At 41.4% G+C, this 20,759-nt stretch overlaps 1 protein-coding gene and 1 long non-coding RNA gene across 3 annotated transcripts; one reads left to right on the top strand and one right to left on the bottom strand.

The window, feature by feature from the left end:
• Nucleotides 1-8,234: 8,234 nt before the first annotated feature.
• fosl2 (FOS like 2, AP-1 transcription factor subunit) lies at nt 8,235-17,503 on the bottom strand. 2 transcript variants are annotated; one of them, XM_030391523.1, is made up of 5 exons: nt 16,786-16,888; nt 16,081-16,200; nt 13,167-13,421; nt 12,699-12,806; nt 8,513-11,075 (listed from the first exon to the last, which is right to left on the bottom strand). In XM_030391523.1, the coding sequence occupies exons 3-5, from the start codon at nt 13,404-13,406 to the stop codon at nt 10,518-10,520; spliced, it is 906 nt and encodes a 301-aa protein (XP_030247383.1). In that variant the 5' UTR covers nt 13,407-13,421; nt 16,081-16,200; nt 16,786-16,888; the 3' UTR covers nt 8,513-10,517. The 2 variants fall into 2 exon arrangements, with proteins under 2 accessions (XP_030247382.1, XP_030247383.1); XM_030391522.1 differs by having other exon boundaries at nt 8,235-11,075; nt 16,081-17,503.
• Nucleotides 13,397-17,554, top strand: LOC115565882 (uncharacterized). Its single transcript, XR_003980922.1, has 2 exons — nt 13,397-14,393; nt 16,775-17,554. It is a non-coding gene; the product is annotated as an uncharacterized LOC115565882 (long non-coding RNA).
• The last annotated feature ends 3,205 nt before the right edge of the window (nt 17,555-20,759 follow it).

The following is a 20,759-nucleotide window of genomic DNA, read 5'->3' as shown; positions in this document are numbered from 1 at the left end:
AGCAGGACGAGGCATCACCAAGTGGAGCCCGAGCCACACGACCTCCTGTCCACCATGTTGACCTGGAAGAGGGCAGGCCACACAAGATAATTAGTAATAGACAGAGAGAGGCATCAAGATTTACAGAAATATAGATATGAGGAGATAGTGAAGCAGAGGAGAGCAATGATCCAGCAGAGCCCGGGATGTGATGATCCAGATCAGTCAGTATTTCAAGGCAGCAGGAGCCCGGAAATGGTAGATGGTCCCAGGGGGCCGTGGTCCATCAGAAGGGAGCCTGAAAGAAAGAGGGGAGGAGGAGAAAGAGAAGGAGGAGAGAGAAGAGGAGGGGGAGGAGAAAGCTATAGAGAGTGACACAGCTTGCAGCTTGTGGGAACAGACAACAAAAACAAAGGTTAGAGAAATGCAGTATTTATCAGGGTATAGGCTAAACAAACAGACAAAAGTACATTACGGCTGCATGACTTCAGTGTCACCACCACTAAGCATCTCAGCACACTATACTAAAGACAATTAAAATTGATCAATCCATGAGTTGTTAAGTAAGAATAGTTGGTAACCAAAGTCTGTAGTTAAGACGGATTAATGAGTAGATGAGGGTCTGTGTTCTCCCTGATAATCTCTCTGGAGTGTCATTTAGCTACATGTTAGCAACTGCCTTTTCTAAGTCACGTAAATGCCTTTTAATTTAAAATGTGGGGTAATTACTTAAGTATTTAATACTTAATACATTGTGTTACATTCATAAAACCCATGTAACACAATAAATTGTTGTTGGGATTAATATAATGTATTCAGATTAAAAAGAAGGGATATAACGTGTTAAGCAAGGTTTAGAGGATCTCGTAGGTGGATTTTGTTTTTGTTCTTATGGATGGAGCCTGGCTATCTGATTTCCCTTGTTCCAAGTATCTCTGCTATGCTAAGCTAACCTGCTGCGGGCTCCAGTTTGCATAAGTCTGAAAAAATGTTGTGTCAGCATAGATGAAAGGTCTGGCTACACAGATTCTCATTGTGATATAGGGATACAAACCCTCTGGACTGTTTGTATTTCTTTGAGACAAGCGTCTTGGGTGGTGCTTAACCCCAGCTGCAGCGAACATGCCCCTGCACGACCTAATCCCCCCCAAAAGAAAATGCACAGTGAGAGCTGCTAGCCTGTTTAGATTTGGGTCAGGGTAACTTGGCATTTTCAGCATATTGGCTGTTATCCAGGGGGTTGTTGTTATCTGTAGAGGAAGGGATTGTGGAAAACAGTAATACGCGGAAGGGGAGGAGAATGCCGACTGAAAATAGTCGCCCTATGAATCACAGTCTACATCCAGTGAGTCAGGCAAGAGTATAACTATGGCAAAGGTATTAACCTTAAAATAAAAAAAAACAAAAAACTGCCAAAATTTCAAGCAAATGTCTAACTTTATTGACTTAATTTAAATTATGGACAATTTAACACATGTTTAATACCCTGTTTTCAAGCCATTAAATGCATTAAGAAAGTTTAACTGTGACAGACCAAGTTACATTGATTGTTTCATTCAGAGCAATGTTTTTAAAATTTTAGCCCACTGACAAGATATGACACAGCATTGTGTAGTTGAAAGTGTCCTTCGTGCAAGCTTGTCTACAATCCTGCCATGCTATTGCACTCCTCATCTGCTATTCATCTTGAGTGTGAAAAAGCTTTTAATTGCTTAATCCAATGAATATCTCTGGGCTGTTTGTTTGGTCATCAGTGTAATGAGTTCGGAATCAATGTGCCTGGGTCAACAACAGTGAAAGTACTTGCTTTGTGCTGAATTCGCAATTCTTTCCACAGTATGTATTGGGGTACTTAAAATGGAGAAGAATAAACTAGACAATGAAGCTATCTGTCTCTGTCTGTCTTACCATCATTAGCAGGTGTGCAGATTTTCCTCCATGCAGCTGTTTATGGGTTGTATTTCACATTTGTGTTGAATCTGTTTGCAAGCTAACATTTAACAGTGCCGTGGTTTAATGCACCTTGCTGCAGGTACCTCCATCAACAGTATCTCTGTGTTTAATCTGTTATCTCCTCCACTGATGAGAATGTGCTAATCAATGAAAACTGACCAAATGTCCTTGGCTTTGGAGCTGCCCTCCAAAGAATGCCAATAATGTAGGCAACACGAACATCTATCTCATCTATCTGATCATTTTACATTGATGGTATTTTGATGTCTGATGTCAGGAAATTGCAGCTTGTGGCTTCAGCTCTGAAGTAAAGGTCTACGTCAGCACCCAGGGGTATGATCACCTTCTGTGCTCGGGGCCTGCCTCCGGCCTTTACGCTCAAAGTCATACTATATTGCACTCTGATTTAGTTCATTGTTAAGTGAACATCTCTGTCAGCAATTTCTGTGGTCATCTGAAGGACAGCCACATGGTTCTACACAGGGACACAGAGATAGTGTCTGTACAGCTGGCATACTATTGTCACTAAGAGCCAGACTTAAACCTGCAATTGAGCCCAGTGACACCCAACAAAAAGATTGTTGGACATACTTTGCTTGCAAAAATGAAAATATGCCATAGCGTTTGTTAAACTAAACTGCCGCTCAGACTCTTTATTCTCACCCATAATTAAGGTCACATTTATATTGTCCAAAAATCTTCTTTTAAGTAAACTCTGCGTACACAAACAATGTTCTCAATGCTCGTGTTCATGTGTAGAGACCCTGGTGATACTACGAGCAAAGTTTCATGTTGTTTCGAGCCTTCTTAGTGTTTTAAAAATAGCGTTTTTGATGCTAGCGTCAGAGTGCCCCACACTCCATTGAAAATGAGCTTGCCTGAAAATGAAAGTACTGTAAAAAAGTAAATGTAAAAAAGTGCCTTTTTTGTCGTAATTATGCATTTGCACAAAGGTTTGACTCATATTCGTATGTAGTGTTTTCCCTAGGTATGTGGGAGACTTAAGGGAGGTTTGGAGGTCTTAGCCCTGAGGAAATGTTACCTTTTTTAAAAGATAAAAATTTGCAAATTCACTTCATTCTGGACTTTTGTTATTTTTTCGCACAAACAATTGTAAAAGCTAGATCAGATTAATAAACAACACACAAAAAGGTTAATGACAAAACATGCTGAAGAAGTCCACAGGGAACTAACTACAACCATTAGATCTTGAGAAAGTCATTTCGTTAGTTTCACTGCTCTACACATTGATTTTACATTAATTTCCCTAAGGTGGTGGCCAAAAAATCTCGGGTTACAAAATTACCCCCATGCTCTTATTCCATTCAGATATGTCCACTTGTAATTGAATTGTAATTGAACAGAATTGTAATTTTAAACAGACTGGGACGAACTTTCCTCTAAAAGAAACAGCTCTATCTATCTATCTATCAAATAAAGCACTTCTGAGGGTTTTGTTTTCAGGCAGTAGAATAACAAATGGCTTCTAATCTTCACAGTCATCTTTAACACAGTCTTCTACTCCAGCACCACAACTGCAGCTTCACAGTAGTTTACTGGCCTTCAAATAGGACCTGACATGTCTCAGTGCTTATTGTTCATTGTGCCTTGTTGCCTTTTCATGCTCTGCTAGTCTCACAATGGCTTCACAAGACGGAAATCAATGTCCCTTTAATTACCCTTGTGGGTTTATCAGCTGCTCTGCTTACTCAGCTCATGCACATTCATTCACAATGAACATGTGTTTAAATGAAGAGCTTGTTCTCAAATCTCTGCTTTCACAGTGCAGGGAAATAACTCCTCATACACTTTGTCTGAAGCATCGTGAAAATAAGAAAAGGAAAAAATATATTGTAAAATATTGTATGTGTATCTTGAATTCAACCTGAGCTGTAATCTGATCTCAGGTTCAGAATCGATTTCATCAAAGCACACATGATAGTGACAGGAAAGGGAGAGAACAGAGAAGTCTCTACATCCACAATACTGCTTGTGTTCATATACACACACAATGGCTCAGATGTAACACACATTCTTTAGCTCTAAGTGTCTGTCTGTATCACACAATATGTGATTATATTATATAAGAATAATAACTTGCAAAACTTACACTCCAAACAATGTTCTCAGGCCAAGCAAACTCATCTGATCCGATTAAATTACATGTTGTCTCTGTGCCAACCAGCTGACTCAGCCTGAGCAGGCTGAAAGATTCCAGAAGCTCAGTGTTTGATTTCAAAGAAAGTGCCCATGCTAGGATTTCAGTTATTGATGTCTGAAGGGCGCTGGTCAGCAAACACAATCATGTTACACGCTTCTGATATTTTAAATGATTCAACATTGTCACTAAGCTGCTGCAAGTGGGCAACTGAGCACAACTACACTGTGCCCTGAGGTTGATATTAGAAATGATAGGAAAGTTTAAAAACTGATGTGATCTAAAGGGATACTCAATATACAGTCACACCCAGACACAGATAAACTAGGTTATAAAAGTTTGTTTTTATAAGTGAATAAGAAAAATGTTACTGATTTGGCTAAACTGGATCATTTCTTTTGAGATGAAGCAGAGACTGTGACTGAACAGAACGATGTTCACAGTGGCAGTCTGTATAATTGTTTGATCCCCTCTTAGACAACCCAATTACTGTTCAAGCATTTAAAGGGATAGTTCGTGTTCTACGGTTGAGAAAATGTCGGGCCAAGGGGATGTAAAGCGGTGTGAATTTTCTCTATACAACGTACACTTGAACTGTTACAGATTTTTTAGGTGAGCCTTGTTATAGGTGGTTAATTTTCACTTTTTCTCTGGACCCCGTTCACTGCAGTACAAAGTTAAGCGTCTGGGCTGGAGCGGCTCTCTACTTCTCCAAACTGAGGCTGCGCTGATCGGTAAATACGGTAGTTAACAGATCGACTATAGATATGTACTTTATATGACCCCACTTCAAAAAACACGAACTATCCCTTTAAAGGGTAATTCCACCAATCTCACACATTCAAAATTATGTTGAAAAGTATAAAAAAGCCTTTTGGGGCCTGAGAACAAGCTGCATCATCTGATACATTGCTTTCAGTGATGTTATTCATTGGCTAAGTTGAATTGTAGGTAATGTGTGTAGCTTTAAAAGTGAAGAGTGGCAAGCAGCAAAGGGCCCCAGGCCAGGACTCAAACCTGGGGCTGCTGCAGCGAGGACAAGGCCTCTGTACACAGCCCCGCTTTCTACGACTTTTGTCACATATTCAGTAGTACTTTCAAAGACCTGTAAACCCTTGGATTTATTTTTTAAAACGGATGTTTGCAGCATGGCAGAAAAAAGAAGGAGAAACAGAAGATCAGTTAAATGTTTTACATTGCAGGTTAGTTATACAGATCACAACACATTGTATCAGCAGTGTTCAGCAGCTTTCCAACCTCAGACAGAAGATACACTCAGTTATACATGATACATTTGTGAATTGATGCTATATCTCTATATAAAGATGCTCTGAGTCTTCATTTGAAAGAAGTGTTGTCTCTAGGTTGCTTTGTAGAGGATGTATACATCACGCTGACACAGATAAAGTTTGTCAAGGCCGTAGGACAAGATTTTGGTTTTGGTTCAACACTGATAAAGCTGTGGGGCGTCGGCACTAGCTTCAACCAAAACGCCAGTTCTCATTCACTTTTTAATGGAAAGCTGAGCTGAGTATTATTTTTGAAAGATGATTGCAATAGCCTTTTTGCTCGAGGCTTCAGTGGTCACAAGGCGTAATAACATATCCTTTTCATTTGAAAGATGTACAAACAGTCTTCCCTTGAAGGTTTTGTATGTTCACATTCAAATTTGCATTATTGGAATGATTATGATTAAAAGCCCTGCCTGTACATGATGTACAGGGTATAGTGTGTGGTAATTCAGAGTGAAAGGGTTTGTGTGTAGTGTGAAGACAACAGCATATCAAAATGTCCGATGTCAACTCTCAGCATTAAACAAGCAGATAAATTGTCCCCCCAGGAATCCGCGATTCCGCGATCGCGGAATATACCGCAGATCGCTCGGCCGTCCGCGGATTCAAAGACCTTCCGCGGAATATCACATTTTGCATGTAGTTTTCATCCCGGCCGCTAGATGTCGCTGTCAGATAGACTGGGCTCTGGACTCACAGTAGAAGTACACGTTGATAATGTGCAGTGAAGCGACAGACTCAAGTTTCCATCCACCAGGTGAGTAAAGAACACCTGAATCATCGTCAAGCAAACGTGTCGCAGCTCTGACTGTACAGTCACAGTTTGAACTGCTGTGGAGCTCGTGTTAATCACATGCTGTCAATCACTCCACCACAGGAAGGCTGACTCAGTGTGTAGAGAAATGTTCTGACGAGCAGCTCAGTCTGGTTCTGTGTTCACTGACACCTGCTCTCCTGCACTGACACCAGAACTTCAGAGGAACTGGTTTCACTGCTAGTTCCTAAACCTTCACCCATAGTTTGGTGAAAAGTGCTGCACTTTTTATGTTGCAAATAAATCTGCCTAACAGGGACAAAGAAAATGTTGATGTTGATTATTTTAAAACCAGTAATAGCAGGTTCCACAATGTTTTGCAGTGTTCTGGTATTGCAATTGATTTCATAAGGGAATACTTAATTCATTAGTACATTAAAAAAGTATGTTTTTAAAAGAAAGTATGTTTTTTTTAATGTTTGTGGAATTTTAACGTTCAAGCCGCGGAATCAAGAATTGCTCTCCGCAGAATCAAACTTGCTCTCCGTGGAATTTAAACTTTTTCTCTGCAGATTCCTGGGGGGACTAAAGTATAACCGGGAAACTATTAAAGGAGAACTATTACGCTGGTTTATTAATTTCGCTTTCCATCAGTGTTTTATAGAAATTCTTGTGCATGTAAAAGATCTTGCACCAGTAAGAGCTCCTCTTGCTCTTAATTCTGTGACTTGGTGACATCTCACCAAGTCACAGAGCCTCACATTTGTATAAAGTTTAGTATAAAAGCAATTATTTGAAACATCTGCTCTGTTGCTGTTAGCAGTGCTTGGTCAGGCATGTCTGAGCTGATGATTATGAAACTCAAAATGAATGGAGTATGTCTCCTTTAACAATATGACTAACATTTGTATTAGTGCTGACACACAAACTACCATGAGTTTCTCTGTGACTCCCATTCAAACCAAGTGTTGCAATTCCCTTCTGTGACCACTTGAGGGCAGCAAACTCCTACATTAACACTATGATTTGAAATATGTTCAGCTCGCCAAGGCAATAGACCTAAACACTCCTGGTCCATTTTCAAAGTAAAAAAAAAAAAAACAGCAAGTATGTCACTGTTAAAATAGACAGCTGAGAGGCCACTAATTGGATGACTCCAATTTACGGGACTCAAAATACTGTCAGTGAAACCAAAAGGATGTTATAGGCTCAATAGGATGATTTTCTTGTCAGTTGGTTCCAGATAACAGACCTTTTTTTCCAGTTGTGTGGTTTTATTGCAGCTGATTTAACTTCATTACCAGGACATTACTGTCCCATATTGATGAAGGTGTAGCGCATCCAAGTGTTTTAGTTCAGTTTTTCAATGAAGGTACATGAGTCTGGAGAATTACATATAAACTACATGATTTAATAATGAATAAAGCCTGTTGGTCCCATTTCATTCAAATCAGCTTTTATTCTCATTAACTGTTATCACATAGGAATGGTACAAAATAATGCGTTTAACTGGACAAAATACCAACAAAATGTGTCTATAATTTCAAACACTGTATAAACACCCATTGGCCAGTTTATTTTAAAAGGGTGTAGATTGAACGCAACTGTCGTCTATTGGTTTCATATCAGCATTGCACCAAAAAATGCTCTGTGGTTTGTGTTCACATTAGATTTTGCCTGTATAGAACACATAGAGGATAACACATAGTTATCTTTCTCAAATGTATTCTTTAGAGGCCATGCCTACTGTGTCCGTAACCATCATTTAAGAAAAGTGTGCTATTATTTACACTGTTGACAATACTATCATGTTGTGTTTCATTGCTCCAAGATGAAATTAGGCTCTAGAATGGCCTCTTTTTTTTTTTTTCTTACCAGCTACTTGCTATTGACGATTGAACTTTACGCTGTCTCTGTCAATTCCACTAACCAGATTAAAAACGAATAATGCCAAAAAGTCTGTCTTATTTTGGAATGATCAGAATGTGGCTGATATCTAAAACACGCAACATAATAACAGCCCTTTGGGAAAAAGTGTGATGTCAGTTTACTGATTGATGTGAGTGCATTCCCATGAACGAAACAGGACAAATTCAGGTTGAATTTCTTTTTTTTAATTATTATTATTATTATCATTATTATTATTATTCATTTAAATTAACAAACACTGCTATACATATTGCTGTTTTTTTTAATTAATTTTGAATCATTTTAAACAGTTAAAGCATTTGGAAAAGAAGTAATAGTAGTTGAAAACAGGCAACAGACAGTTGATGACATGTACAGCAGAAGATCTACAGTCAATGGCTTTCCTATGTGTGTCGAGGGGCTCCACAATATTTCAACATACAGACATATCAGACTCACCCACAGTAATGTTTTTGGCTGTCAATTCACCTTTTTATTTTGTCAGACAGGATTAAAATATCTCCTGCTGCTTCCACGTGATTTTAAACCAACACCATCAAATGATAAACAGCCGACACATTCTCTCCAATGTAGCAGCAGCTTGTATTGAATTGCAAAGTCCGTTTTCAGCATCCAGGGCAACGAAAGTCTTTTATTTTTTTTGTTAACAAACAAGAAGTGTGTGAGCAGAGATGACATACCCCCTCTTTGACCACTGACATTATATTCATTAGGAATGTTTGAAGTAAACAAAAAAAGAAATATCTGTTGTGTCCTTCTCAGTGCCCTGTATTGAAAACCCTCATCCCTTTAAGATACACACGTAAAAATAATGAAAAAGAAGTGCTTCATAGAACTTCAGAAATATGACATCTTGTCAAGGTGTCCCCTCTTTCATCTCAGGCCAGCTGTAGAGAGAGTCCTCTTATCCCTTCCTCATCGTCAAAAAGTGAACTGTGTCTTACCCAACAAGGCTTCCACTAAGTTTCTACTGAGTACCTCTGTGTTCGCACATATTCATACACCCATAAATCAGCACATCTGAGTTCAATTTAAACATTGTTTCTTTACTAAAAGTGACAGATTTACAAACACAGTATAAACAGGGTTGACATCATTGGCAGCTGGCGACAGTCTAGACCACAGTGGCTTTTTTCAAAATTTGAGCAAAATCCCTCCTTTTAGACAAAGATGGACGAATTACAGGATAACATGTGTCATACAAACCTTTTTGGCTTTTTGAAACCTGACCTGCTCTGAGAGGCAGTGTTGAAAAAAGGTTAGACCTTTATTTAGAGAATGTCAGAAACAAAGAAAGGAGCACGGCATCCAGCGGAGGAGAAGGGCTTTGTTCAAACTTTTATGTCGTCTGAGCGAAAAGACAAACCTTTTTCTGGACGTGACACTATGAAGAAGAAGTTTATCAACCCTTCAGGTAAAAGTACCACCTCCGCAACACTCTGGCTAGACCACACAACCGCCTGCAGTCCTGCAATGCTCTTCACGATGGGGGTTCTACTACACATGAGAGATATCCCTGACAACAATGTAAATCACATACACTTTGTCATAAACAGGTTGTAAAGTTCAGGTACAGAATCACTGAGGAAAAGCACAACAATACTACTGTAAAGTCAAGCCGCTATGGCAAAATAGAAGGGATAGAGTATTGAGGAACTAGTCATTGATTGAAAGTTGGCTCGTATCCTTTGCAACACTTGGGGAATGCTTTGGTCGCCCCAGAGAGGACCATTTTGCTTTTCTACAGGCAGATTAAGGAGATGACAATGTCTCAACAAAACACTTTGTAAAATGTAATCAGCACAGGCCATAAATACATTTAAGGAGATGGAGATAGCGTTAGAAATGTGTATGCACTCTAAGTAGCGATTCCTGAATCAAGGTCCAAGTTACGAAAAAGACAATTCAAAATGGAAAAAAACGACGAGAGGGAGTCTTTGCTCATTGTCTCTTTCTCTCCTCGGAAATTCCAGTAGAGTGCTGACCTCGTTTAGTGATTTATTGATTCGTCTTGGCAGAGTGCAAGTGTCGGCCACATGGCTTTTTAAACATTTTTCAAAAAATATATTAAGAACGCGCTCTCTTAGTTTAGTCACATCAACTCACAACTGCCCAGATTTGGGCATGTTTCTCTTCACAACTGTCTGCTCAGTAAACAAGTTGACACTCTGGAGTTGAAATGGCGAAGGGATGACACTTCTGAGGATTGGTGCAGACACTTTTACATATTAAAACATTTTACACTGAAGCAGAACAAGAAGAAACACATGGCGTAGCCCTTGTGGGTCTCCCTGCCGAGCGGGAAACGGCTCACATGGTCAGCTTGGTCTGGACTGTTGAATGTGCTCTTGGTCTTTAAAAGACACTGTAGGAGGGGGTGCGCAGTTGATTCTCATGCTTGCCTTCAGCCACAGTGTTTTTTTTTCTCAGCTGCGCCGAGCCGAGCCCTCGCTCAGAGGGCCAGGAGGGTGGGCGAGTTGAGGGAGTCTGACGATTGGTCACCGCTGCTGCTGCTGCGCCGATGGGCCTTGGAGCAGGACTCGGAGGAGGGTGAGGGGCTTTCAGGCTCCAGCATATTCGGGTAGGTGAATATGAGGCTTGGGGCGTTGGGTGTGGCTGCCGGGGTGGATGCTGCCACCACCGGTGTGTTCAGGCTGTCTCCATCCGTGCAGTACATCCCACCGCTGACACCCCCACCACCCAGGCAGATAGGCTTGATGACAGAGCGCTGGGGCTTTCCCACCCCATCCTCGGTGTCCTCCGGCTCTTGCTTCACTACCACTTGGTTCATTTGAGCCCGGGTTCCCAAGTTTGGGCGCATAGTCAGGGGCAGGGGGGCACACTGCTGCTGGTGCTGCTGGTGCCCAGACGACTGGTGGCGCTCCTCCATTGGGAGCTTGCACACTGGATTGTGTGCAACCAGCATGAACTCCAGCTTGTCTTTCTCCTTCTGCAGGCTCTCGATCTCCTTCTGCAGGTCTGCCTTCTCTTCCTCCAGCTTCTCTGTCTCCTGTGAAGAGAGACAGGAAATGAGGTTGAGCATTCGAGCAAGTATGGGCAGGTTATTTAATATATATTTATATATACACACACACACACACACACACACACACACATACATATGTATACATATGTATATATATATATATATATATATATATATATATATATATTATTATTATTAATAACTTTATAATTATTTAACTTTGTTATTTTTTCTGGTGCATTTTTGCCTTTATTTGACAGCAACAGTAGAAGGATGTTGCCGCTCTGGTCAGGCCACCAAGACACCCTAAGCAGATCAGTTTTAACTTGACTATAACAAAAAATGTCCATATATTTCATAAATAGCAAGTGACCCAATGGCAAGACATAAAGAACATGGCTGCAAATGTTCTTCTTCACTCTAATCAACGATCTGTGCATGCGATTATAGCAGAATGACCAGTCTTTGTTCAGAAACAAGACTGTATGCGTGTTCTCCTGCAGCACCAAAAGAGGGCACTGTTTATTTGCTACTGTTTCCTAAACATAGAAAGTAGCAAAGTCAACACATTAAATCAAGAATTTGTCATGGGCCATTTAAGACTTACAGTGTCCATTAGTCGAAGCCTTCTGCTTAAATGTTAGTTTCATGTAAGGGCTGTGCATTGTTTGTGTCTCTGAGATATGAGCCTGCATAAGCAGTGTGTCATTAATGTGTCACATCTGAGACAAAGACCATGAAAGCTGTTCATCAGTTCTAGACATCATGCAGATTAAGATAAGCTGAGAACTTTGACTCATGGGCAAAGGTATGAGGAAGTAGTTGACATATGGAACACTACAATGAAATATATCAGCCAATCATAGTGAAGACACTGAGGGAATATTGCCCTTTCTTTTTCACTGGAAAGCGACACTTCCTTATTTGGGATTTTTTTTTAAAACAGGCGTGTGAAGGCAAGAAGGCGTTTTTGTTTTTTTTATTACTTCCTTGGAAGCTATGGCTGTGGTGTGTGTGTGTGTGTGTGAGAGAGAGAGTGTGTATGTGTGTGTGCAGCATGGCTCTATGTGGGATTGTGAGACAAGCAATTGGTCCCTTTTTACAAAATGTCCTGCATTCATGAGACAGCTGCCTACAGCAAATTCCATTCCTGGGTTTTTTTTAAGGCCCGACAAGCTAAACCTCACTGTAATTCGTCTAATTAGTCCATTTAGTTGCCGTAACTGTCTGCCAAGGCAGGGCCGCGAGACAGCCCTACCTCTGTCTACAGCTGCCCGAGACAAAAAGCTTTTCATCGCCTGTCATCTCCTCACTCAGACCTTGCACTCAGAGACGCAGCGAGAGTCAAACCAGTAATGCGAGGTTGTAAATTTTAGGTGTGGAGTTCAATCACTCATCAAAAATCTGGACTGCTGCCAGACTCCTGAACAAGTGGGACTTATTTTTTTCCCCCCTGTTCAACATGTATTCTCTTTGATTTTTTAATGCCATTTTTTGACTTTCTGCATCAAAATCAGGACGCATGGGTTTTTGGTAACTAGAGCTATAAGAGGAACACTGTTCTCCAGCACGTATACTGTTGTTTTATACAAACGAAGCAGAACCCAATAACAGATTCCGATCTCCTGTTTTCAGGTTTCTACTCACCCCTTGAAGCATCTCGGTGAGCTCTCGCCTGCGGTTGCGGCATTTGGCGGCAGCTAACTTATTCCTCTCACGCCTCACCCTCCTTTTCTCCTCTTCCTCAGGGGTGAGCTGAGGGCAAGAAAAGAAGTAACATGGCAGGTAAAATAAGCTGTTTGAGAGACGCACAATCAATATGAAGCAAAGAGCAAGAGTATAAACAAGAGCCGGGTACTGCTGCTGGCTGGCTGTGAGTAGAATAATGATACAGAGATTTAGACTTTATTGACATGATGGAACAAACTCAACGATTTGGTTTTTTGCCGTTGAGCAAACACTTTTATTTAATGCTTTCCAATGAAAATAACAGTATTGTGCTTTGTTTTCAGAACAACACTCTTCAATTTGCTTTGTAAAATACATTCTGAAGAAAAATACCACCTTGTAACAAAGAAAAGAAATATCCCTTAGTGGTCTTCTTGCCCCCCTCACCTGTTCATCTCTCTTGCGTCGGCCCCTTGCATCCCCGATGGAGCGGATGACCCCGGGCCGAGCCAGCGTGTTGTGCCCCAGCAGCCCTGGCCCATTGGTCAGGTGATGGCCGTACGGGTGGGAGCGGGAGTAAGGGTTGGACATGGAAGTGATGACGGTGGGCTGTACCATCCACTGCAGGTCTTGGCTGGTCGTGATTGCATTGATGGTGGGTATGAAGGCACTGTTAGAGCCGGGCATGTCGACCCTGTACTTCTGAAAAGAGAAGAAATGATAGAGATATTGTGAGGCAGGTTGCATGAGGAAATTTCCGAGAATTGTTGGATGGCATCCGCTTGCAGAGGAATAAGGCAATCTGCTGCCGTAAGTCAACGCATGCAACTCAATTCCATAAGCGTCTTAGTTAAAACCTATGAGGCATTTCGCTGACAGCAGACACACACACACACACACACACCACCACCATTATTATAAATTCACACATTTTCCATATTTCAAGCTCATAGTAATGATTCAATCCACATAGGCAAACCACTGTGTATGTAACCCCTGGAGTGGAACAGTGACACATGCAGTGAATCATGTGGGAAAGCCCAAGGTGTCCAGAACATCTCACTTTACTACAATAAGCATGAGACAAAACACAGCACCAGAAAAGTCTTATACATGTCTGGACTGGCAGGAGGCTGATTATACCTAAAGATGGACTTTTGAGAGGGTAGATACATAAAGGGCTATATGGTGGCAGAGGCATTCTTATGTTGTCCAGAACAATAACTGTACCAGAGGGATTTTAATACAAAATCTCATAGGCAAAAAAAAAAAAAAAGGTGATGGAATGTGTTGGAATTAACTCGAACCTTAACAAATATATTATTTAAAGTTTAATAATGCATTTGCCTGTAGTTGTATGTGTGTCTAAAGCCATACTGCCATGCAAGATATTATAAGAAAAGCCACTCCACACTTATGTATTTAGAGCCTTTCTTTCAAGTTCCTCCAAGTATAATGCATAAATATCTACAGTGGACATGCATGTGTGAATGTGTAATAATAATGTTCTGTATGAGAACCGACGTCAGATCAGCATTACTTTATGTCTCTAGAGTCCACAAACAGAAGAGCTGCCTGCCTCCTGTGTGCGTAATTTACGCACGTCCCCATCTCCCCGTTATTCCCGACTTTCCGTCGGATATCCCGGCAGTCTATTGGAACTTTGTTTATCTGGTGAGTCATTGTGTATGGGATTTGTTAAGCACATGTGAAACGCGGTCAGTTCCAGTAAAGGGGGAAACAGCCCAGCTCTAACGAACCAGACAGTTCGCCAGAATTTTTATTTCTTCGTCAAAATTCTAGTTTGGTGAAGTATGAATGCATTGGCGTGCGAATGGCAAACATTGAGTCACACAGGAGCCTCGGTTTAACAGATAAAACTTGGTCTGACAAAATTCTACTGGCCTGCCTTGTTATGTTACGTCTCAATAAACCGAACAAAGAAGTCGTGTTCCAGCCCGCTGTAATGGGAAACAGACAGCCAGTGTGTGATTACAGGGAAGCAGAGCAATGATAGATACTGGCCAAAAGTCGTTTACCGTCATGTTGCGTGAGCCTGACGACGCTTTTCCACAGAACTGCTGTGTACGCAACACTTGGCTGCGGGTAAACAACATGTCTCTTCCCGGATTTATATCCTTTTATTTGTGAATATATTGGCACGGCGTCTTCCTGGCGGTGTACCGGGACGCCTGGAGTGTATGTGGGGTATGCCTCACTAAAACCTGTGATCAAATCTAGGAGACTTATGTTTTTCAAAAGTCTCTCAGAGTGCCGAGGTTTTTTTTCTTTCTCGATTTTTAGTAGTTATTGGCTGTCCTGCGCTCCCGGCTCCGCTCCTGCCTGAGAAAAATCCGACGTCAATCTAAACCATTAACAGGTCGTTTGTAATGGTTCCATGATATAAATATCTGCAGCAAATGCAAACTTTAGGTGAAGAAATATATATTTTTTATTTCTTATTTTTTCCCTCTTTCTTTTCCTTCCAACAGCTCGCGTCTTTGGTGCACTCCAAACAGACCGAACTGGTGCCCAGTAGAAATTAGAAAATCTCCTGACCCTTGTGTTAATGCCCGTATTACCCCCGTACATGCCTGTTGCTTCTCCACTAAGTGTTTTATCTCTACTCAGTTCATGCTAGACTGGCGAGATGTGTTTATAGCCAACGAGGGTGTGTTATAAATGTGTTTCAAAGAATGTAGCCTATCGTGCTTATAATGCGTAAAATGCGTCTCTAGTACGATGCGAAAGCGCAAATACCCCCAAATATTATATTTTACGCACAGATGAGAAATACGAGAGCGCTACAAAGAAAGAGACATCTGGAATTCCAATGTATCCCATTTCTATTTGAGAACACGGAAAACAAATAACCGTACATCTGCCATCTGAACCTACATGTTTATGAGTTTTGTTTTAGCATAAGGACCATCTGAAGAATGATGCTTATTATATAATTATATGATCAAATTCACCATGCGCATCAGGCGGTACGTAAATGTGATATTCAATTAAAAGTTGGCTGAATCATTCGATGGTGTTTTCATGACCTATGACAGAATTCAAATGGTATGAGTCCAGAATTCTTTTGCTTGGATCGAGTGTTGTATCTGTTGAGTCACTCGGTGCAATTTCTGTCATTAGGTTAATCGTGTTTTTTGCCCAGGCGACATGGAGAATTCCTAAATCCCTGCTAACGAGTGCAGCCCGTAACATGGCAAAAACATTGATATCAATAATCTTTAGGACGAAAAATCTGCAATTCTAAGAGGCTGTGCACATGAAATAGAATCAAGACGGGTACGTATGGGTGCATTATTTACAGATAATGTGGCAGCAGCCCGGTGTTTCCTGGTGTTACCTGGTAGCTTGAGGTAGAGATCGGACTTCCGATCGTGCTGCTGCCGCTTGTGAAGGACTCTGGCTGGGCCGGAGAGGTGCTGCTTCCGCGGGACGAGGTGTCGTAGTTCCCGGCGTAGTCCTGGTACATGATCCAGGAAAAAGGAAGATTTCAGTAGACGGTTTGGGCTCTGAACCCCCGTTTTGTTTCTTAAATCCTCGCAGTGAAAAGGCACCAACAGGAACAAAAATCCTCTGACTCGAGACGTCGTTAATTTGGGATATCCAGAGAAGAGTTGGCAAAGACAACGTGCAATTTTGCTCCTCTAAACTAACCTAAAACATCTCACAGATATCACCAGTTACAATAAATATTTTCTTAAATGTTATCCCTGCTTGTAAAGACTGTTTCTTATCGTGCCTTTAATATTGTTGCACCGCAGGTAGACCTACACTTCACTATTAAAGATCCTCTCAGGTGCGCAAACTTCACCCTAAAGTCAGCAGCACACCTTCAGCAGTCAAATCCAGTTGAGACCAGTGAACCTGTAGTTAGAGAGTGACTCACGCAGGTTAACGTTCGCCTTAAAACCTATTGCCTGCTTAATCTCAATATTTTCCGTCGCCTTACCCAGTACTCACTCTATCTGAGCTCTCTGCTGTTCACGGAACAGTTCTAACTTTTTTTTTCTTTTCCTTTTTACCACACTTCCTAGAGATGACTCACTTCAATGGCACTATGAAGAACTGCAACGGCTTTTCAACACCAACGAAACAGCCTACGTCACGCCAGGGCGTTGCGACTTCATCCAGGGAGGGGTCGTTTCTGGATAAGGCAGTGAGAAAGAAGGATCCGCTGTGACCATGCTTCGCCCAGCGGACAGTGGAGATATAATCGAGAACCAGCGATTCAGTAGAAGCGTCTCAAATATGTGTGGATGGATTTATTTTTTGATACGGACGTCAGTGCCTGCTGCGGAGTTCACTATTTGTCTGACTTGCTTTGGTCCATTGACGCATGTTTCCTAAAATGGGCAGTTGCGTCAGAGAGCGCGTGTGGGTTTCCTTGGTAAAGGAAGCGTCAGACACTGGAGGGATTCCCTCCCCTCGCGCACTGCACTCCGGACTCGGAGCTCTCAGCGCTCCGCTCCCGGTCCGGTTTCTCATCAGTGCGAGAAAACGAAGATATTAAAGCCTTAGACAAAAAGATAAAGATCATATGAAGGCACGCAGGTAAAAAAAAAATGCGCTCCACACGTGCGCGCTCACAGAAGGAGTGAGTGTAGAGCAGCAAAAGCATCTCCTGAGAGTATTCTGTCCCCGAATGTATTCGATGTCCATCTAAAGCCCAGAATGCCTGAAATGTACCAACAGTAGGGAGAGAGCACGCGCGTGTAATATGTCCGTTATTTCCGCTGCCTGAAGACACGCGAGCTCAGCATGCACCGGCTTTCATACCACCCCTGTTAATAAAGACTAAATGATTGGACATGCGACTGAGTCTTTGTGTTATTTGGCGGAGACACATTGTGCGCAATTTAGAGAGGTGGCACAGAACACATCATGATGCATTTGGTCAAATAGACGTGGCCCACTGGTTAGCTCTACACAACAGTGCAGCACGGCTGCTTCAAAGGATTCTCAGTGAAATGTGGGCTAATTGTAATTCGGACGCACCTCATAAACAAGGGCACAGCGCCCAGAATGTGACACGTCACACGATATGAAATGGCGTATTAAGTATAATCCAATCCGCCATGGTTCCTATTTTAATCTGCATCACCACAACTGGTTCTGATGAGCTCTCTTAAAGCTGTTTGCCGCGCATATCTTTGCCAGAACGAGTCGCGCCCGTCAAAAAAGTTTCAGCTGCAGTGTTCAGTCAGGGGAAGTTGCGTCGAGGGAAAATGATGTGCAGGGGGTTTTCTGAGGTGACCACTCGCTGCGGAGGGACTGACTTAATGTGCTTGCTCATAATGCGAACACGTCAATTACACTGTAGGTAATCGAGCCCTCCAATATGTCACCCTTTTCAAAGTTGCTGGGTGTCATTTTCGCTGCATTACCTTTTGACCTGCACAGTGATGTGTGACTCCCTGTGTGGAGGAGACGCTCCTCTTTAGTCCCTCACACTCACTTCGGTCACGGGAAGTGGCGAGAGAAAGCGCGCAGATGTTCAATAAATCTTTATTTGATTGAAAATTAAGTAATGATTAATGTTTATCATCCGCTCGCGACACCGCTTTTGAACGGTAACGGTGTTGCTAAGCGACACAATTTCTGCTAAATTGCTCGAGGAAATCTAATCTGCCATAGTCCTATAATTAATGCAGTAATATCATTTGAGATGCACCCATCGGCGTCAATTTGGGAAACGCAAGGTATGGCACTGTGACAGGTTCTGTTCCTATATGAGTCCAATTTGGATATTTAAGTACATAATGAGACACCACGCAAGAAATTGGAATACACAACAAACAGCGTTATGAGATGCCTGTCAGTCAGACATTATTGCTCCAGTTTGTGATTAGCTTCATGGATGTCGATGCTAATGACAGATTCAGGGACTTTAAAAAGTTAAGTGCCTCTGCACTGCAGCGTAGGAGCTCTAGTAGGTCAGGTCAGGACACAGCTATAGGCCGAGGGGGTAGGTGTGCGCAATGAGGCGGCTGATCCGCAGGTCGTGCGCCACTGACGCGTCGGTGTGCCTCCATCACACATCATAAGGAATCAGCTCCATATAGAACATCTCATCAGCCTGCCGTCTACACAGGTATTATGCTCGCTGACCGACAATAAGCAAGAGGCTTACCTGGCCGCAGCCGACGTGTTGCAGGTGCTCGTGACGCAAGAGGGTTGATGGCCCTAATGCTGCCTTCAAGTACCCTAAATCCGAAAGGGAGATTGTAAATACATAGAAGTCTGGCCAAATGTTTCAGGTCAAGAGTAACAAAAATATAAAAAAAGACAATTTGGTTAAAGTAAATATATTATGTATTACTTTGGTCAAAGTGAAAGCCACCTTTACTAATAGTACTTGAGTAAAATGTTTAAAGTGATACGGACACTAAATGTAAGTGTCATTAGTAATTTTATCAAGTAATTGTACTTGCGTATAAAAAGTAAAGATGAAATATACATTTATATGTATGTATACTGTAGACTATGTCAACCTTGGCTCTGTTGCAGCATGTTATCTGTAACTAGTAACTGAAGTTGTCATACATGGAGGGAAATTACAACACTTGCCTCCAAAATGTACGCAGTTGGAAGTATAAATGATCATAAAATGCAAATACCTGAGGAAAGTACAAGGGAGGGAGCATAAACTCAAGGATACAGTGTTTGACTATAAACATGTTCTATTTAAATAGCTACAAGCTCTTTGTCGAGCTTTTTATTTGATACATTTTCTATTCCCAGTGGTGGCATTTAGAAGTACAATTTTAAGGGTACTTGTACTTTACTTGAGTATTTCCATTTTATGCTACTTTATAACGTTTCTTGTTATGGTTAATCATATGCTTTACTCCGCTGCTTTTCTTACAGAGCTATAATACTTGTGTTTGCAGCTTTACTGTATGATGAGTTGATAAAACATAAAACCACCCCAATCCACCTCTGCCAACCACAGCATTATAATATTGCACACACACATATTCAGGCATCAGTATTAATAGATAATAATCCAGTAATATAATATAGATTAATATAACCCTTACTGAGGTCACTGTTCTGCATTAGGAGTATAAGTACGTTTAATATTTTGTGCATTTTGTCAATGATTCACAGATATTTTTCCTGAAATAACTTGCATACAGGCCTTTTACATGTAATGGGGTGTTTTACATTGAGGATCTTTTACTCAATTGTAGGATCCAAATACTTATTTCACAACTGCCTATTCCCTTATCACCTTGACATAATTGTGAGAATGTGATCGTGGCACCTGAGCCTCAGACACCTCTGACATTATGCAGTGTGATTTCTTATCATTTGTCCCTTTTGATTCAATTTAGGCCACTTCCAACTTTTGAGAGAATGAGTTTTTTGTGAAGACTGTAAGCTGATGCAAAAATCATGACATCACTGGGCTACTGTATTGCTAAATAATTATCAGGAAAACAGCTAAGCAGCACAGGGAGGAAGAGGCTGTTTCATCTGAATTCCAACTTTTCCTCAAGTCAGCAGTATTCACAGTGATCATTGTGATTGGTGTTTCGTCAGGCATTTTTGCCCTTGCCTTCCTTTGTTTTCCCCTGTTATAGTGTCACTCAGCTGTCTTGTTGTAATACCTTAACCTAGATAATAGCTCAACATGATCAGCATGGCTAATCTCACAGCTCAGGTTCTGCTCACACGCAGACACCAAAGTGCTGACTAGGAGCATAGTGAGTGGGTTAAAGAACCATCAGTGTGACTGACAGTGGGATTTATTGGTGTACTAGTAGCTAACACAGTTAATATACTGTTTTATGACGCAATGCTGCAAAATAGCACTTCATCCCATGATTTTCAGGAAGCCTGGTAGACCTGTGAGTGAACCACATGGTAAGATTTACAGGGTCACAAATTTCACAATTAGTAGGTGATAATTGATCACTGAGTAACTTATTTGAACTTTCTTTAAAACTAACTCCAGATTAGTACAATATTTGCCTCCAAATGTATTGAAAATCACCACAACAGGATCTCATTACA

This window comes from Sparus aurata, chromosome 16, assembly GCF_900880675.1.
Source record: "Sparus aurata chromosome 16, fSpaAur1.1, whole genome shotgun sequence".
Classification (NCBI taxonomy): Eukaryota; Metazoa; Chordata; class Actinopteri; order Spariformes; family Sparidae; genus Sparus; species Sparus aurata.
The sequence above is the reverse complement of the archived record's forward strand: the minus strand, read 5'-3'. Positions and strand labels throughout refer to the sequence as shown.